This window comes from Phyllopteryx taeniolatus, chromosome 8, assembly GCF_024500385.1.
Source record: "Phyllopteryx taeniolatus isolate TA_2022b chromosome 8, UOR_Ptae_1.2, whole genome shotgun sequence".
In the NCBI taxonomy this organism is placed as follows: Eukaryota; Metazoa; Chordata; class Actinopteri; order Syngnathiformes; family Syngnathidae; genus Phyllopteryx; species Phyllopteryx taeniolatus.
This window is the reverse complement of record NC_084509.1, coordinates 29,570,671-29,591,110: the sequence shown is the minus strand read 5'-3', so window position 1 is coordinate 29,591,110 and position 20,440 is coordinate 29,570,671. Positions and strand designations below refer to the sequence as shown.

The following is a 20,440-nucleotide window of genomic DNA, read 5'->3' as shown; positions in this document are numbered from 1 at the left end:
TGAGCGGAGCATCGGGCCAAGTTTAAGGACTCGCCGTAAGACGAAACACAAAGTCCAAGCCGAAGCTAACATCTTGGAAATGTGGCTCTCAAAGCCGGTTGCACTTTTGGTAGGCATGTCCCTCGTGTGCAGCCTCACAAAAAAAATGTCTGGGCAAGCCATAACGGAGACGACGCAGCAAGGCTGCCATTTTGATTGCCAAGCTACCATTTTAGGGTCATTCCGGCTTTCAATAGCAATTTTGTCTGATTTCTCCCAAATTCGAACCGCGTATAGTAGACACGCGGGTGTTTTTGCGATCGCATGCGGGCGGAGCAGGGTCGACGAAGTCGGCTGATTCCCTGCAATAGATGGACCGAACGCCTTGTGTGTGATGAAGGTGGAAAACTCACTTAGCAACGTGAAATTTGGTAGCTATTTCTACCATGACTAGACCCACAAAAGTCATGCCTGAAAACACACGTGAAATCTATTGTAGTTTGATGGTGCTCATTTTCAGGGGTCCTTCAAAGACAAACTTGTCGTAGAGATTTTGTCCAGTGGCTAGCGACTTTGAACCACGTATACCAGACCGAATTGCAAAGGATTTGAAGTTTGGCGACTCGCCTTTAAACTCCCAAAACTCCACTCCACGAGTTCCGTGCTTGACCAAACGTCTTTTGCGCGTGGTGAAGGTTGAAAACTCGGTCCCCGAAGCCGGTTTGACTTGGCAACATGAAATTTGCCATTAGACATGTCTATCATGAGCGGCCTCACAAAAGGGTCTCATGAACCCTTGCCTGAAAGTACACAGGAAATCTTCCAATCCTTGAAAGATGAAGTCCTGTAGATTTAGTCTCTCTACCAAATGTGATGTGCTGTGCATTACACACACGGTTGACGCTCCCAAAACGTTTGCGTGTACTGAAATGATTTCTAGGCGTCCCGCTACTGACAGAAATCTAAATGTTGCGGCTGGCGAGTATATAGTTTGATGAAAAACCGAAGTAATCTTGTCCTGAGAGCTCCCGCCAGAGAGACGCTTCGGGATATATCGCACAATTTCTCCAAGGCGATTGGCGTCCGATCAGCTGAGAGCCGTCTCGGATTCTGCGTTTCTTCTTTTTTTGTTATTGTCCACCGTCCGAAGCTACAGTTTACCATGCCGCTGTCCTACCTCAAATCATCCTTTGTCCGCTCCGAGAAGCCACATGTTAAAACAGACGAGCCGGCGCACACTTTGTGGCTTTTCCCAGGAAAGGAAAACAAGTTGCCTCATATCCTCGGCTCATTCAAAGGTCCCGTTGCCAGGTCGGGTTCCTACGCGGCGTCTTTGTCATCGGGAAGGCTCGAGGAGCAGAAGGGAGGGGCGTCTTCCGGGAGGGTCAACGGGGCTCCGGGGAGCAGGAATGTTAATTGGAAAGATTGTTTTAATAAGGCCCTCATCTCTGCAGATGCCGGGCGAGCGGGCCCCACACACTGAGGTATTGTCAGCGAATATCACGATGACACTCGCCGCTTTACGTCTGTCTGCTCCTCCGAGGCCAGAAAGGATTTAGCTTAATGAGCGCTCGACGGCGATAAATGTGCGACGCGCTTACGTGTTGTTTAAAATCCCATTAAAGTGGGAAAACTCTCACACACACGACGCAGCGAGGAAGAAAGGACGCTGAGCTAAAGATCGATTCAGAGCTTAAAGGCATGTTTGTTCGAGACCGTAAACGAAAAGCGTTTATTTGTTGTACTTTCCCGAAATGAATACAAACGGTTGTTACATTTTCCCAAAAAAGAAAACCTGCTAGTCATGTTGCACTTTCCTAAAAATGAATCAGATCAATTATTACAGTTGCAAGCAGCCATTTTGAGCAGATTCCAAAGCGCTTCAATTGACCTTTAACTCCGAGCATGAATTCCACCCAGGTGAGCCCCGATGCCAAGCGGGCATCCGAGACGGCCGGACGATGCTAAATGGCCAAGCTAAAATGGGCGTAGCCCGGCGCCACACTTCGACGATCATCGAGTTGCACGCGAATGTGATTCCATTCCACCGCTCGACAATTGAACTCGACGACCTCTCGGACTGCTTCTCCTTCGACGCCGCGGCTGTCCCTAATATTGTGCAGATGACAAGCGAGCTCGTGTTGCCGTGCGTACGCGTGAAGAATCATGAGAGCGCACAGCGTGCACAGGTGTCCGCGCGCTCTCGTGTTACGTGGGCGCTTTTGCACGTGATATCATCTCCCCAGTGCTGAGAGACAACATGACTGAGGTTACTTCTTCTTCTTCTTCTTCTTCTTCTTCTTGCTCTTGCGCTCCCCCCCCCCGAGGAGCCGACAGCTGAGCTCCACCTGCAGAAGAATGACTTCACTTTGGACCTGAAAGCACCATCAGGCCAAGCGATTGTTGAGTTTTTGCAGAGGAAGGCCATTTTCTGCTTGTAAAAACGTGTTTACGGCCCCCCCATCTTTGTCCTCGTTATTCTTTTTGACTGCACGTGCCGGTGTCATGGAAACGAGCAGACGGAGCCATGCTAAGCTACGTCGGAGTCGGCGTGTAAAGAAGGCAAAATATGTTGGACGAAAGTGCTCGACTGGATTGAATTACAAGGAGACTTTGTGTATCCACTTCTCCTGTATATGTTATACTGAGATGTGATCATTTACCACGTGTTTATTTGGTAGCTTTCAAAATAGTTTGGAACAAATTCTTGAAAAGAAGTAAAAGGGGGGAAAAAAATCCCCCTATGATTCAGTAAAAATGTCTTTGTAACGATCAAAATAAATGACAGGAAAAAAAAAATCGGAATAATCTTTCAAACGTCTTTCACATCAAATGAAATAAAATACAAATAAATCATAAAATAATTAAGTGAAAATATCAGGAAAAATGTCCTCAAAACAAAAGAAAGATATATATATATTCGGAAAAAACTAAAAAACAAAAATTGTCTTAAACAAAAATCCAAATCAAATCCCAGAACAAACACAAATAAATGGAAAGAACATATCAAAAACTACAAATCTTTAATACTTCCAAAACACAACAAAAAAGAATCCAAAATTCCTTTGAAGACTAAAATAATCAAAAAAAAAAAAAGTTACATAGAAAGATCAACAGATAAAAAACTCAAATATCAAAAAGGTGCAATTTCCTAGTAAAGTAAGGAAAAATACAAAAACAGTCAACTTCCCAAAAACTAAATTCCTAAAAACTTTTCAAAACAAGACAGAAAATTCCAAAAAGTAAAAAGTAAAACCCCGCAAAAGTTCCTACCAAAGATCTTCCTTCTGTGTCCATTCGGGTTAGTCCGTGATGGAGTGAGTGTCGTCAAGAGTGAAATGTGCACTATGTCAATTTCATAGCGTGTCTGGCAGACGGTGCTTCCATCCCATTTGAATGCAATTCATATTTGTCCTCGTGTCTGCATTTCCCGGCTGCCTCTGCATTGGAAACACACTTTTATTTGCAGTCCCTCTCAGCCGACGCTCCGATCAGACAGCCGCCGTTTACCGATCTATGAGCTGCGAAGTCGCTCGCCGGCCGACCGGAAGAGTTACGGCGGTTTTAAACAAACACGGGCCGCTCAATGAGCCATCTGCCTCGGCGGCGCGTGCCAGCCTTAGACTGCTGGACGGTGTGCGAATGCTTGTTTGTTCTTATATGTGTGCCCTTGTGATTGGCTGGCGACCGGTTCAGGGTGTACCCCGCCAGTTTTTTGAAACTTTCTTTTGGTTTGTTTGTTTGTTTGTTTGAGCTAACTTCCTCAAAACACAAACCGTTCCGAACATCAATCATTGTTTTCCTGCTCGTGTCCGTCGTGTGAGTGCGGTCGAGAGCAAAAGTGAAAGCAACAGAAAATATTGCCTCAGTCCAAATCAACTTCCTTCAAGAACGCTAAAAGCCAAAAGCAAAAGATTTTCCTCATATTCATCCACAAAACTTGAGAATTATTCTTTCCCTCCTTCTTCTTGAGAGTCACTTTTATTTGCTTCTTTTTCTCTCCCGCGGGGGCGAACTTTGGCCAACCGCGTTTCAAGGAAAAGGCCAAGGGCGAGGCCCACGCTGCGCCTTGTGAGACCTCTTTCATTCCCTAGCGGTTCTGTTTTGTGCGTGCGTGCATCCTTGCAAAAAAAGATTGGTTGTAGTTGCTTTAATTTCCTCAGTACAAAGCTCATATGATCTTTCCACCCTGGCTTCACTTGTGTGTGGCATTAAGGCGCTTCTTCTTTTTTTCATTAATGCGGCTCAGGGATCTCATTTTAATTTGACATTTAAACATCTGTTTTCAATTTCAATGTGCGTGCGTGCGGCTGAGACAGATATTTACAAGGAGGATGAACCCGAGAGTGTCGAGAGGGTGACCTTTCCTACGCCGGCGCCGACTGCGGCGAATTGCGTTAGCTTCAGACGCAACTCTGATTCGCTCGTGTGAGGGATTGGCTTGCACGGTACAATAACGCCGTGTCCGTTCGCGCAGAGTTAAATTCATGTTCCTAACACGTGACAGGGTCGATTTCCTCCGAGGGAAGCAAGATTAGGGTTTCGAGCCCGGTTTAGGGCTTCGAATGACTTTGAGTTGAGAATAGGGTTTGAAGACAAGGTTAGGGTTTCAGTCCAGTAGGTGGTTTTTGGCTCCCTGTTTCAAACAAGGTCGAGGGTTCCAAACGGTTTCAAATCAGGGTGATCAAAATACGATATCAAGACAAGGTTCGGGTTTCAAGCCCGGGATAGGGTTTGAAATTAGGCTTGACAAAAAAACTCAAGTCTGTAGAGGACGGTATGTCTGAGGACAGACGTCATCGTCGGCATATTTGAACAAATCAAAACAACCTTTTCACACTCTGCTCTCTGACTCACACTCATTTACACACATTAAGACACGCACGCACACACTGAGCCGGCCGCCCTGTTAATAGTGCGGGAAATATTATCCACTATAAGACAGCTGCAGGCTTACAGCAAGAGACAGAATTCTCGAGGAGACTCATTATCCCCAAAACGCGCACGCACGCACGCACATGCCAGCATCCTTTCCGTTGTCGTTTTCACCAACTTTGGTTCCCAGAACATTTTGGGATGAAAACAAAAAGCAAAAAGAAAAAGAGGCCGTGTGAGAACACGCCGGATGACTTTTGGGCCCGGTTGCGGAGCCCTCGTCCGCCAGCCTCCCAGAGGACCCAACCTCATGTTCGGGGGCGCACTCGGCCGAGAGGCGTCGCTGCGCCGGGGTTCACAGCGGCAGCGTTCCAGCTCCCTTGGGTCTGTTTCTGGTTTGTCTTTCATGATCCTTCCGTATTCATTCTGTAGAGCTAGATGGGTCTAAGCCGGGGCGCTTCGTGACTCCCAGTGGGGAGCCGAGTCGCTCCTCGTATCGCCAGCTGGCTTTTTACCACAGGATTCAGTAGTGTGGATTGTGGAGCGGGGGGGAACACCGAAAAATGATTTGTAACCCAGTGTTTTCTCAAATGTTGGTGTCTACGCTATTATTTGATTCTGAGGAAGGGACGGTTTGAAGCCCGGGATAGGGTTTCCAATGAAGGTTTCAAGATGGGGCCAATACCATACCATTTTGTTCCTGTTTTTGAAGAAGAGAAATAGCATTCTATAATTGTGTCCTTCATAAAAACAGAAGAACAGAACAGTTTGCGCATCATGATTCATTCATTGTGGCTCTTTCTGTTGTGTGCTACTTGGCCACTGGGGGGCAGTGTTACACAGTCATTGAGAAAGAAGCAAAGAAGAGTTTCACAACTACAGCAAGTAACTCAGTCAACAGTGATTTTTGGCGTTTTTCGCATGGGATAAATAATATATGCAGGTATGGTGTGTTTTGTGTTGCTGCGCCGTTCGTGCTAAAGTAACAGTTGCTGAAAGTGTTTCAACATGGCCGCAAAGATGCCGTCTATGGCATTTCCCGTTATGGTTTAGCATTAAGCGAATGGCATTCTGTGGTTGTTTATACACGTGTAATGCTCTCTGTTTTAGATTTAGTTTGACAGTGGACTTCAACAGCAATGGCAATAAACAGCCATGCCCTTGTAGCTCGAGGTAGCGCCGAACGTCTTTTTGTTTGTTAAAAACAGGAGGTGAATCGGTACTTCTACTTTTGCCAGTCTTTTTTTTTTCCCCCAGATACATATCTGTGTTTCCACTTAAATACAGACTGAGAGTATTTTGCCTCCTCTGGCGATACGATGTGATAGGGGCGCCATGTTACATGACTCGAAGAGCGTTTCGAGTCAGGAATGCGTTGGCTGCGTCTTTAGGTGAGAGGTTTCCCGGAGCGAGCCTGACTTTCATCTGGCATTTGGGAGCGAGTTGAGGAGCGGGAGACAACCCAGCCAAAGCTCACTCGAACCTCCCCAAACAGCCACAAATAATCCGGAGTATTTGTCCTGTGTGCGCATATACACTTCATGCTTGTGCTGTGTGTGTGGCCTGAAATTTACTGGCGCTCTTCATATGGTAGTTATGCCGGCAAGCTGCAAAAAATGGCTAGAGGCGCGCTGTTGTGTTCCGTTTTGGGTAAAGCTCTTGAAGCTGACGTTGAGCGCAGAGACGCACGTGAATCCATCCGCTCGGTCGCAATATCGATGGGAAATCCAGAAATCGAAATGCTTCTTTACTTATCGCTGAACTCCAGCATGTGATTGATAAGGTGGAAAATAAAAAGAGGACTTGAGGTGATCTGGAATGGAGGACTCATTGCACGTATGCAGATCGACATTCCTGCCAGAAGGGGGCGCCTATGAATCCGTTAATAGACGTGAGACGATGACTCAAGCTCTGTGGACTTGATTTATGAGACATTTGCATTTTATAGCAAGTCGTCAAACTTGGCCGCTAGCTTCATCTGAAAGCTTCAATGTTACGCAATTTAGAGAGAGTTGCCCATGTGTCTTTCGGACGTGGTTTTCCAATGTGGTAGCAATCGGACAAAAGCTGTTGGAAAAGGACCTGTACAGCTGGCCAAAATGGCAGGCATGATGGCTTCTTGACACTCTTCTGTGGGTTAAATCACGCCTACCAAGTTTCAAATTGGGGGCAGACTTTCCAAAGAACTCCATGGGGAGCTACTGAGCCACTTCATGGTGATTTATGCCTGTAACAGCAATTAAACACACATTTATGAACATTTCGTTTTGAGGATGGGAAAAGCCCTCAAAAAGTCAGCGTCGTCCCAGATATTAACGTCCGCTCTCATTTATTGTAGTATAGTACGACACAAGGTTCCAAGTCTTCAGAGTCCTTCCTTGCCTTTTGGATGCAAGACCTGGATAATAAGCAGTCTCCTCGAGGAAGACTGGAATCCTTTGGTACTTAGTTCCTGCCTCGTATACTGGAGTGCCGGGTGTTTCCAGATAGTTGCTGTACTTTCAAGGACAAAGGCCCAGGGCTCTAGAGTTCTGATTTTGCCTGATACATGTGACACCTGGACAGTAAACACACACCTTGGACAAAGACTGTACACCTTTGGTACCAAGTTCGTATGGCTTCTGGAGCAGACCCAAATCGGGGGTTATTTGCTGACAAAAAGTCCGTTACACCGTCAAAGCTGGCTCATCTTGTCGTCTTGTGTAACGTAGCGATCGATGCTGGATGAGGAGTTGAAGTCAACCGGTGAATTTGCCTGTCATTTCTTCTGGCACGCTCGCCGAAGAGCGATCAAACGGATGTTCAGTGCCAATTTGCTAGGGTACCTGAGGGGTAGTGACAACCCAGAGGGATCCCAAAGAGCACCTGGATAATTGTCGGGGAGTCTGGTCAACCTGAATGTTGTCCTCGGGAAGTTTCCCTTCTCCTTGAGGGCTGATATGCTTCCAAAATGTGTTCAACAGCTGTTTCATTGTTGTTTTATGGCCGCTTTTACGGCTGGACCAGCATCTGACTGCTGCTTTTTGTATTTGTTTTTTTTCTCTGCAGTTCTGCGTGACGACTTCAGACAGAACCCCGCCGACGTGATCGTGGCAGCTGGAGAGCCAGCGGTCCTGGAGTGCCAACCGCCCCGCGGGCATCCAGAACCCACCATCTCTTGGAAAAAAGACGGCCTGAACATCGACGACCGGGACGAAAGAGTCACGGTGAGTAGTGGACCAGTATAGCGATGCCTTTATCCGGAGTGAAAGCAAGAGAACGACGGCCTCGGCGATGCGAGTCAAGTCATTATCGCCACTTGACTGAGTTGTTTGTTGAAACATCGATTAGCTCATTATGCCCAGCCAATCCCAAGCATGCGGTTGAAAAACCTTCATGAGCGGGGCGTAAAAACCTCCTCGCGCCATTAGTCAGCAGCAGTGCATTGATTGGCTGCGGTCCTCCTGATGAAATCAACTCGAAAAGCCGAAAGGTGGACTCGGCGGCGGTTAAGAGTGCGGTTAGCGCGTGGCTCCGAGCGGACAACGCGTGTTGTCTCAAAGTTCCGCGCCTCGGAAAGTCACGCGAAGCTCCAGAAAAAGAAGTCTCAGCAGCTACTGAGGACAAACGTTATGGGGCTGGATCTTGTTTTTATAGCTTGGCTGCCTTCTCATGTCTTGGCGGCAGTGACAAAATGTCATTTTTGCTCATGTGGTCATTACAAGTGGTAATAACACCATGCTGGTGTAAAACATTCTGTTTATAGTCAGGAGGGCGTGAGGCGGTCCAAGCAGGAGACAGTTCTCCTTTGAGAAAAGCTTTTTGAAGCTATGTTGCACTTTCCAGAGTGCTTCCGGTGTAATTTACAAATGGCATTAAAGTTGCAAGCAGCCGCCAACCGACGCTTGCGTCCCTTCTTTCATTGGGGAACCCTCCAAATGATCATCAAAGCTCCACATCATCGCCTTGCCAGCATTAGATAGCGTTTGCAATTTCGCCCCCCTTCAATCTATGTAGGATACCCGGCCTCCGATTGGGGCTCATTTGGAGGAATTCCCTCGTGGGAGTTCACCCAAGTACGACCCCTGGAATTAGCCCCAAAATATGGATGACTTTCAGACTTTTTCGGGTGTCCTGTTATGATAGACATGTCCACTGAATTTTGGGGCAATCCGGGAAATTGGTGTCAGCGGCGAATTTTTTTGAAACTTAAGGCGGCGCTACTGCGTTTTACCGTTGTTGTGTTTCAGACTCCTAAAATGCATATGTTTTCACCGGGTTATACACACTTGCAAAAGGTGGTGAGGCCCCTCAAACGAGTGATTCGTCCGTCAGATAAAAGAGTAATATGCAGCGATTCAAAATATAAGGATTCTCTCTTTTGTCCTGACTTTATTACTGGCTAAGTCCTAACAGCCATTTATCATTGCAAGCTCATGCTGAGAACCTAAAAAAAAAAAAAAGAGCAAAAAACACAAACAAATATTTTCTCTGCACAGGTCACATGAGGGTGGGGACTCAGTCTTGGTCTGGAGTCAGACTCGTAAAGTGTACTAGTGCTCGCTTTTGGTTTGGTTTTCCTTCAAAGCCGCGCCGGCACGGGCTGTCCGTCTCTGGCCTCCGAGCGGCGTAATTGAAAGGAACAAGCGCATAATCTTGTATGGAGAGAAACAAATCATAGCTGCTGATAAGCACGAAAACCGCGAGCGACTGTTGTGGCCGGCCGGGGACTTGGACTCTATGCGTGTATTGTGTGCTTAGCCAACTTGCATCAGGATACACTGGATTGATCGTAAAAGGAAAGTAGTACAATTCAAGTTTGTAGTGTAGCGTTTTTGTTGTTGTTGGGGTGCCTGGTAAAAATAGGTCAAACAAGAAAATGTTATCCATCCATCCATTTTCTGAGCCGCTTCTCCTCACGCGGGTCGTGGGCTGCTCGAGCCTAACCCAGCTATCTTCGGGCGGGAGGCGGGGTACGCCCTGAACCGGTTGCCAGCCAATCACGGGGCACATAGAAACAAACAACCATTCGCACTCACACCTACGGGGAATTTAGGGTCTTCAATGAACCTAGCACGCATGTTTTTGGGATGTGGGAGGAAACCGGAGTGCCCGGAGAAAACCCACGCAGGCACGGGGGGGACATGCAAACTCCACACGGGCGGGGCCGGGGATTGAACCCGGGTCCTCAGAACTGTGAGGCAGGTGTGCTAAGCACTCGGCCATTTTATACAGTGCATTTATTGAATGTATCTTTTGGATTTATACATCTCTATGAAATAGTGCCATTTAGTATTCATCCTGGTGAAATTTGGTGTCAGAAATGGGATTCAAATACACCTTAAATTTCATTTTCTGTCAGGGTGTCTATGTTGCTGTAAAATAGTTGCATGGCTCGTTTTGATCCTAGTAAAAAATAATGCTGTCAGAAGTGGGATTCAAACACACACCTTCAATTTCATTTGCCTGCAGGTTGTATATGTTTCTTTCATGGGTCATTAAATTGTTAATTGGGCATGGTGAAATTGGGTGTCAGAGGTGGGATCCAAACACACTTTAATTACATTTGTATTTGTGGCGCATATATTTCCATACAATGTCATGGTTCATCAGAATACTTTCTTGAGACAGTAATGAAAATGGTGTCAGAAGTGGGATTCAAACACTGAGCTCCAATTGAATTGGCCTTTCTTTTAAATACTTTCATGTCCCATCTAAATCATTTATTGAGCCAGGGTAAGAAATTGGTCTCAGAAGCGGGATTCAAATACACCCACTAAGATTGTCCGAGCATCTACGGTTATCATCTCAAGCGTGGCCACAGAGGGGATCTTCCGTGTTGGTAGTTGCGTCGCGCGACACGGCCGCTAGCGTGCGGTATCGGTTGTTTACGACAGAGTCGATTTCAATTTGTCAGCATGGAGTATATCAACGAAGCAGACGGCGGAATATTTCGAACGTCTCCAGCAGCCGAGCTCATCAAAGGGCCCCTCATCCCCGGCCGCAGCGATGTTGTTCACTCAGGCCCTTCCTCCCGTCGCGCGGCATGCCGGAACATGCCGTCTCCATGGCAACTGCAAAGTCCCTTTGCAGCGTGCCTCCCGAGCGCGCCCTCGACACCACCCTTCCCCAGCCCCCCGTCTATTTGGGCGAAGTGTGCCTACACGCTAATAACATGTCTGTAAAATCTATTCCTGACTTTATGCGGTGCGGTTCGTGAACACTTTGCGAACATGAGGTCCAAAGGTCCGCGATGCTGCAGCTGGCTCGCTTAGGCCCGCGGTGGTCCTTCACGAACAACATGTAAGCAAAGCGCCACTATTAATACCCAAATCATTAGCCGCTCAGAGCAACTGACCTTTTTGGAACGAGGACACACGTACTCACGTACGACTGCGCCACGAGTAAACAAGCCCTTATGTGGTAAGTGTCAGTCGGAAAAGAAGATAAGTTAAGTTAAGTGCAGTAGATTGCTTGGAAGCGAGACTGAACACCAGCTCTCATCTACTTTTCAGTGAGCGAATTGATTCAGAAATAGACGGATGGCAATGCAATTGAGATCTGTCGTCTGTTCCTCGGATTTCCTGGGCAACTTCGAAAGAGGGCGCTCAGTGGACTCGACACGGTGGGGATGCGGGTTCGAGTCCAGGTGTGGCAGGATCGCCGCCGTTACAATAGCCACTAAATTACGCAGCGATAACCCAACCAAACATTTTGTCAATATCTGCGAGAAAATGTCTTCCACAAACCCGATGACGGAGGTTTGCTTCCCAGTCTGTCCCTTTACAAGTGGCTACTATGTCTTGCGATCTTCTTTGCGCAACTATTTACGACAGCCGCTCGATTTAGCCTCCTCACCCGCAGGTTTTGCTCAATCATTTTGATAAAAAAAAAAAAAAGAATAAAAAATCCTTTTTGGGTAAACTTTATCTGGCGGCGCCATAAACTGTTTTTGTGTTCCTTTTTCCTGCCACCCGGAAGTACCCTGACGCCCATTGTTTGCAAACATTATGAAAAACGTCTGTAGTCTGTTATTGGTAAATCCCCCAAAACGCAGCTGCAGCATTGTGCCTCGTTTTGTGCGATTGTTGGAGCTAATCATCAACCTGCAAAATGAACCGCTGTGCGAACACAAAAGAGGGTGCACTCTGAATGCAGGCTCTCACATTATCAGCATTGCCAAATGGCACGAGACAAAAAACAGGATGGAGCCATCTCCCCACAATGTTGTTGGGGGTCGTGGTGGGGGACACGGTGCATCCGTCAAGGAATGATGCAGTTTACTTTGAGTCCTCGCTGTTCTGGCACTCCAAATATTCCCTCTGAGGCTGAGGAACTGCCGCAGTCGTGGGTAAGCACGCATAAAGTGGACCGGGCTTTAAGTGGATCCTCATGTCAAAGCCCACGTATAAGCGGCGGTCACCTCGCCCACCGCTGCTCGCGCCCCTTTTGCTAGCTGCTGTACAGTCTATATAGTCCTGACCTCAGGCCCTTTGTGCGTGGCACAGTGTTTTAGTTGTTAAGCCTCTGCTCAAACAAACAGTAACATAAGGATACTTCAAACCTTCGCAGCAAATAAATGGAGCTTTGCAGAGCCTCTTCAGATCCCTCGGGCCTCTAGTTTCGCCATGAATATTCAACAAAGTACTGTGAATGCGTCCTCGAAAATGCCAATGTGTGGTTCATTGGTATTGGGGTATAATTCCCAAATCCCGGACCCGCCCTTTTTTTTCCCCCCCGTTAATCTTTGTCAAAAGAGAACTGTCAGAAGTGGGATTCCAGAAAAGACCTTCAAGCCCATGGCTGGAAGGATTTTATCTGTGACTCAATGTAAAACCCTCGCAGCACCCCAAATAAAGTAAGCTTCCAAGCCTGTGGAAGTGAATATACCGTAGCTTCTCCTCGCAAGGGTCGCGGGAGTGCTGGAGCCTATCCCAGCTATCTTCGGGCAGGAGGCGGGGTACACCCTGAAACGGTCGCCAGCCAATCGCAGGGCACATAGGAACAAACAACCAGTCGCACTCACATTCACACCTACGGGCAATTTAGAGTTGTCAATTAACCTACCATGCAGGTTTTTGGGATGTGGGAGGAAACCAAGTGCCCGGAGAAAAGCCACGCAGGTGGGATTCAGAAACCTGCGAACAAAGACCAGAAAACCCATCACCCAGCAGGATTTTATCCCTGTGACTGCTTCAAACCTTTGCAGCACCACGGAGTGACTTCCAGAGACTTTTCAGGTCTCTCGGCCGCCTGTTTTGCTTTTCTGCGTCAAATATTTTCAAGGACTGCAAATGCATCCTTTGGATTTCCTCAAATTGGGGCTTCTGTGATTTCTCTATTGTAAGTATGTATCTATTTTCATAAGTAAGTTGCCAGGTTCATACAAGTATTTGATTTATCCTTGTAAAAAAGAAACACATTTTATTGTATTCCTTCAAACCGTTCCAGCACCACGGCGTAATGATTTGAAACAATGGAAAGCAGAGCAAGTCTCCAAATCGTGGCTCGTCAGTTCCTTCTTTCGATGTTGAAGTCCCGCACAACCCCAATATTACTTCCGACAATTTAGTAACTACCAAACAAAAGGTGGCCTTCAATATTCTTAGTATGAGAAGTGTAAGATTTGATTTGCACATTTGATTACTCAAAGGATTTGACGAATTCCCCAAAAAGGCTTTGTATTTGGAACCCAAAAAGATCGTTCTGCCTTCGCTCTACTTACGCCCTGCTAAGTTGCGGTTTTCCAAACATTGTGTGTCGAGTTCTCCGTCGGTGTGCTCTCTAATGAGGGTATCGGTTACCTGCCTGCAGGTGGTGATCCCGGCCTCGTAGGCGCTTTAAAGGTTAAGCCCCACCGGGATACAGAGACCATTGGTCGCCGTGCTATTGTCTGAGCGGTGTGGTTGTCAGCCGAGGGGAGTACTGAGGAGAAGGGGGAGCTCGGTTTGCTTGTCCCGTCTGCCCGAGAACAAAGCGGCTCCTCTGGCCTGTAATCAAAGCCCTGGGAAATACCTGGACCTGGACAAACGCACATTCGCCACTCTTCATGTTCTCTTGAGTGTTCACTTACCACCCGCAAAAGAAAGTCTTAGGAACCTGTGAGTTTTTGAAGGATTCCCCACGTTGTTGGACCGAGTAGCAGCCCACTGAGGCAGCTGGAAAAGTGCTCGCGGTCCTGCAGGGAGGGCCTCAGGTGGTCCCTCGGGCGGGCCGGGGGGGGGCCCCAGTTGTGTTGGTTTGGGAAAGTGTTTTTTGGCTCAGCTTACCTTGAGGGGAAACAGGCTGACTGATAGTGATTTAGACTTTAAGTGGAAGCTGAGAGGCGGCCGGAATGAATGGAGCCTTTCAGGAACGACTTGGGTTTTTTACGGGGCCCGGCTGTTTTATCGTGACTGTCGAAACGACCTCTGCGAGACGTCTGAGCCGCAAACACCTAAATAATTCATTTTCTTCTCACTTCTATCTATCTCCTCAGATACGCGGCGGGAAGCTGATGATCACCAACGCGAGGAAGAGCGACGCCGGGAAGTACGTCTGCGTGGGGACGAACATGGTCGGCGAAAGGGAGAGCGAAATCGCCGAACTCACTGTCTTAGGTAATTAGCGTTTTTGTCCCGGACCCACTCTTTCTCTTTACAAACATTCATAGGCACGTAGAACGCACGCCTTCGATTGTCTCTCTCCCAGAGAACTGAGTAGTGTCGGTAACCTTTAATCGGATAAGAGTGCGACGACCTCTAATCTTTCTCTCTCGAAGCTATGACTCACATGCTGACACCTCCGACTGCACCCCCATTTCCTCCCCCTCGCTGACCTCCAACACCTCCTCTTTCGGGATTTTAATCACAGACTCCTCGGAGGCCTCGTAGAATTAACCGAGACAGTCGCCGCCAGTAAACAATAAGACCTTTCTGTGCATAGCTTGAGCAATCTTCTGTCATCATTTCATCTAGCTCCTTGTGTCTAGCCTCATTGTAACTGTCGGGTGCTGCTTCCGACTGACTGTGGCTTTTTTTTTTCTTTCTTTTTTTTGAATTGATGGTTTTCATTCCGGGCAGCATAAACTTGAGCAAACTTTCTAAGCACAAGAGGCTGATATCCAGCAAATGAAAGCAGCACACCATGAGTCGACTTCCTTACTTTACTTAGTAGAGTGCTACCTTGACTTGAGAATTTTATCTGTGCCATAACCAAATTCTTAACCAAAAAAAATGATAATAAATTCCACCCCATTGAAATGAATTGAAACGCCATTAATACTTTCCAACCCCCAAAAAACACTTTTTTTCGTAAAATGTTTTGAAGAAATAAAAATAGCAGTGTATTGTAAAATATAAATATAAAAACATAATACAACATAACACATACACACACAGTAGTCCAGTAGTTCATCTGTACTAGTCTGTTAATGTCGCTTAAAGGAGGGCGTGGCCTATTAAGTGACATCAGGAACTCTGACTCCTATACCAATTGGCCATTTACCAGCTGTAACGTCTGTTTTCATTTTGTATTTGTGTTTTTGGCTGCCTGTCCCGTTCAATAAACGGCTGAAATTGCAACGGTGAGTGTGGCTCACGCCGTTGCAAGTCAAATGTTTGCTCCCGACGCGAAGCAAAACAATCGATCAAGCGACGGCTCCTGCCTGGCTCGGAAGTCAAGGTGCCACTCTGGTTCACTTCTTTGCGATTTGCATCCACACAGAGCGACCCAGCTTCGTGCGTCGGCCCGGCAGCCAGGTTGTGCTGGTGGACCAAAGCGTGGAGTTCCGGTGCGAGGCGCGCGGCGACCCGGTTCCGACGGTGCGCTGGCGGAAGGACGACGGCGACCTGCCCAAAGCGAGGTGTGAGATCGTAGGCAAAATTCACCCTCTCGTCAGCTGTTCCTCCGACCGACGTCCGCGTCCGATTGATCCAAGGTACGAGATCCGGGAGGACCACACCCTGAAGATCCGCCGTCTGACCTCGGCGGACGTCGGCTCGTACACGTGCGTGGCGGAGAACATGGTGGGCAAGGCGGAAGCGTCGGCCAGCCTCACCGTCCACGGTAAGACCGCGCTCGCTTGCTCTCGGGCCTTTCTTTGATGGATTAGGACTCTTAAATGTCGGATTCAAGTGTTCTGTGGGTGGACCGATTGGCAATAACCAGGAAGTTGTTTTTGTCTCCATACTCACCCCTTCCGGGACTTCTACTCTCTGCTGATGTCAGAGGATAGCTCTTCTGACATGGCTTTGTTCCGGTCATTTTTGAATGAAACAATCTATTCACGGGTTCAGTATTTTGCTTACAGCTACTGCACCCCCCTTTCTGGGGACTTAAACATGCCCGAAAGTTCACAAATGTTTGCAACTGTATGTAAAAAAAATAAAATAAATGAATACAAATAAATTGTGCCAAATTTTTGAAAACTCCTGCTCTGAATTTCAGTCAAATGAGCCTCAGTCGGGTGCAGGTTAGCCTAGACAGATTGGGCGCGCTAATATCTTTGGCGATGCAAACGTGTGGGGATTTTGATGATTCGCTATGGAAAAGGGGTTCGTTCAACGCTTTGAATTCAATTTGAAGTAATTACGCCGCTTGGTTTCAGAGCGATCAGAGTCGGCCGCGTCATGGTGGCAGCCTGCGGTTTGATTACCACCCGCTCATTACATCCTGCTATCCTCACTCAATTAGCTGATTGATTTCAAATAACAAGAATGCATAATATAGAGGCGCACGTATGGGAGCGCAACCATACGATCGATCTCATTTGGCCTTTTTGTGGCCTTTTTCGTCTTCGGCCCCGTGCGAGGCTATTTGGAAACACCTACGCGTCTCCTGTGGCCTTCTCCACTGGACGTCTTATTAACACTGTTTCGAATATAAAGCGGCCGGTCACAGCGCGTGAACATTCAGAAAGAAGGCATTCAGGGGTTCTGGGGGGGTTGGCCGGGATCGGCCCAGAAGCCCCCCCGAGATGCGGAGGGAACACTGGGGCCATTTAACGGCAAACTAATGGGAATGTTGGGAGTTGAGAGAGCGGGATGGGGGGTTGGAAGGATGGTGAGTCGTCTGCGGAGAGGTTTTCGGCGGTGAGGTCAGCCATATTAATGTCACTTCCAGCAGTCGGTGGCGCTGGGATATAACGAGACAGGGCAATTGGAAAACACGGCCACTTCATCCTCGCATGGCTACCCTTTGCAATTATTTCTTCATTTTCTGCGCCTGACAGCAATCTTTAGATTGGCTCGGGGAGTAAGATTAGCCGCGGCCGCCAATACGCTGTCAATACATCCGCTCGCTGGCTCGATGCCTCGATGCCTTCCTCCCTGATGAAAGGTGAGTTCGTGACAGAGAAAAGCATTGATGAGGCCGTTTGATAAATTGTTTTCTTGATTGAACTGCCTTCGTGTTGAATGGGAATCAAATTCTGGTCACCCTGGGACAGTTTCCAGAGGAAACTTCTCAACCTCAGCCACTCGAAAGGTACAAAAACATGCAATAAAGGCTTAGCGCATACAGTGAGGCCTATTTGTGACTCTTCATTCTATTCTCATAGTCCAATTGATCCACTACGAAGGCATCAGAGGCGGAAGCTGTGGCCACTGTGTCGTCCGGCTAATTAAAGAGCAGTGGGCCGCAGTCCCACGCCTGGAAATGACATGCTTCTAATTACAGGAAAGGACAGAAAAGTCGAGTAATTGCAGGTCTTAACGGACCCAAAATCGGCCGGAGTAAGGTATCGGTAGCGAGACGTCTGTTCCGATGGATTCCCGCTGAGTTCGCAAGTCAATAGGAATAGATGATTAGTTTGACAAACACTTGGACTTATGCTCGTCTTATTTTGAAACTGTGGAATTTTTGCAGTTGTCTTAGTTGAACCTGCACAACTTTTGGTCGTCTTCTTTTAACTAATGCAACTATTGGGGATTTTAGGGCAGTCCTGCGCAACTTTTTGGGTAGCAGAGGTCATCCTAAAGTGCGTCCGTTGGATCCTAAGTACGAGTGAACCACTCGTTGCACTAAGCCCGCCCGTGCTCCATGTTAAACTTCGAGTCCGCCGTGGTGTGATTCTCTTGGCTTATGATATAATATAGCATGAGAAAACGGCATTCGCAGAGCGCACCCTCCGTCCTTCAAATCAAATCCCCTTTGAGTCCAGAACGGGGGGGGGGATTTTCACACCCTCCACGGTCAGACTGTCGGCGAAACAATGTAGTCAGTGTGCGAGCGGTGCCCCGGGGCTGTTTTTCTTTCGATGCGCGGCGCTCTCGTTACTAACTAAATCGGGGAATTGTTGCTTTACACGCGTCTCAGTCCGCTACACCTCCCCGGGACTTATAAATATGTCAGGGAAAATATTCCCCTTAATTGATGGCGGAAAGCCACAAAGTCAAGCTAAGACTTTCGCTTGAAGCCATGTGCCCAATTGTTACTTTAGCTATCCAGTCGGCAAGCACGCTAATGGGGAGGTCTTCGATAGGCGGACTCCGGTCCCGAACCTTTTATGAGAGTACTTTGACTTTGGGTTTTACTTGTAGTCTTATTTGAAACCTGCACCACTCACTGTGTTTTTCCACAGTAGTCTTTGTTTTGTTTTGTTTTTTTTATTGTGTCATTTTTGGAGGTTTAACATGAGTCTTATTTTTATTTTCACATATTTCGGGGAATTTTCAGTAGTTCTATTTTAACCTTCTATCTGACTTTTTTATTTTTTTTGGAACAGCTGATAATCACTGTGCATTTTTTTTCTCAGTCTTACTTTAACACATTTATCATTTAACACAGCATTTTGGGTTTTATGGTATTCTTATTTCTACAAGCGTAGCTTTTGGAGTATTTACGGTAATCTTACTTTTACCGGTTTTTGCAGTGGTCTTACTTTACCCCTGACCATCTTTTGGGGTTTTACGGTAGTCTTATTTTATTTGCCGTAACCTTTGGAGTTTTTGCAGTCCAGTAGTTTCATTTTTACCTTTGCAACTTTTAGTTTAGTCTCTTTTTCTTCAACTGCGCAACTTTTGGGGGTTTTACAGTAGTTTTTTTCAAACTTGACCAACTTCTGGTGTTTTTACAAACTTGGATATTTTGTATTTTATGATTTGGTATTGTATTTTTTACAGTACTTTTACTTTTGCCATTGTCTTACTTTGAACTGCACAGCTTTTGTTATTGAAAGCTCCTCAACTTCTGGGGCTTTTACGGTATTCTTATTTGACCTGGATTGATGTAGTTGTCTTTTACAGAAGTAACTTTTGGGCATTTTAAGGTACTTTTTATTTGTTGTTTTATTTTTAACCTGCACAACTTTTGTAGTTTCTATGGTCGTCTCCTTTGAAACTGCAAAACCTTTAGGGAGCTTTAGGACCCTTGCAGTTGTGTGTGTGTACGCTTAACGATTAGGTCAAGGTCAAGCTAAAGCCTTTCAATGGGTTTGATGATGTGCTATTTTACCAAAATAGGTTTTCTTTATTTTCGAGGTTTCGAATGGACTGGCGCTCCCCCGAGCGAGCGACGTTGCTAACAGTCCGTGCTAAAGAGCCTCGAAGGAGACCTCAAAGCGGGAACTTTCTTGTCAGCAGTGTGCATGCTGTTGATAAAACACTCCAAAGCCCAGCTGGGTGACCACATTTGAAACACTGTGTGTGCGCGTGTGTGTGCACGCGCCGCATGCATATGGTTTTTCTCAGGCTTCACACACACACACACACACTGCCATTGTGCTTCGCTCACTGCTGATGTACAACACGCCGATAGTCCCGCGCAGCACAGATGAATGCAAACAATCCCCAATGGGAGTCGCCATTAATCTTGTTAGTCCTCCGAATGCGGCGCTAATAACGGTTCTCTGTCAACGCCTTTGGGGTTTGCGGCGGTTTTGAGCGCGCCTCCCACTGGGCCGGTGCTATGAAAAGGCCGACGTCAGGTTCAGAATTAGCGACGACGTACATCGGCGACTGTAATTGAGTTCGTTTGGACTGTATTTGTCTTGGCTAAGGGTGTAGCCGTACAGGTTTACATTTTGGGTGTGGAACATTCATAAACGGAGCTCAGCAGGTAAGGGACGGAAACAAACGCAGTGTGGCTCAGCTTGTGGCTAGCGGTATGCTTTTTGGCAGAACGTCACACTTACTAACGTTTGAACGGCAATATGAAAAAAATAGGAGTGGCGCAATTGCAAAAAAAGTTACTGTCGGACTTACCCGCGTTGTTGGTTGTCCTAAAACAAAAACAAGCTGTTGACGTTGCACTTTCCTCAAAAGAGAAAAGATCGAAAGTCGGATATAGTATTAAGTATTCGTTAGTGTCGCCCTTGTTTGTATTGATGCTTTCCTAAAAAGAAGACAAACTATAGATGTTGCTGTTGCCTAAAAAGAAACGATCTAACCTGTTCTATATAATTAAATATTCCTTACGGTCGCCCTTGAAAGCATTTTTCATTCCCTCAAAAGAAGACAAAATATTGATTTTGAGTTGATTCATATTACACGGTAGTTGATTTGAATTGTATTCTATATATTGTGTAGAATATTTGAGAAGCACTCATTTATTCGAGAATTTACTGCGAGCAGCTTTCTTTTTTTTCTTAAGCAGATATGAAGATTTGTTACATAAATCCTTCGATAAT

General features: G+C 46.8%; 1 protein-coding gene across 5 annotated transcripts in view; it reads left to right on the top strand.

Moving 5' to 3' along the window:
* Positions 1-20,440, top strand: part of robo1 (roundabout, axon guidance receptor, homolog 1 (Drosophila)) — a 231,538-nt gene that overhangs the window by 162,354 nt on the left and 48,744 nt on the right. For 4 of the 5 annotated variants that reach the window (XM_061781148.1, XM_061781149.1, XM_061781151.1 and 1 more), the window contains 4 exons: positions 7,903-8,060; positions 14,312-14,432; positions 15,538-15,676; positions 15,752-15,879. In XM_061781148.1, coding sequence (XP_061637132.1) covers positions 7,903-8,060; positions 14,312-14,432; positions 15,538-15,676; positions 15,752-15,879 — 546 coding nt within the window. Of the gene's footprint in view, positions 1-7,902; positions 8,061-14,311; positions 14,433-15,537; positions 15,677-15,751; positions 15,880-20,440 lie in introns of those variants that run through there. The other variant, XM_061781152.1, reaches the window with a different exon arrangement.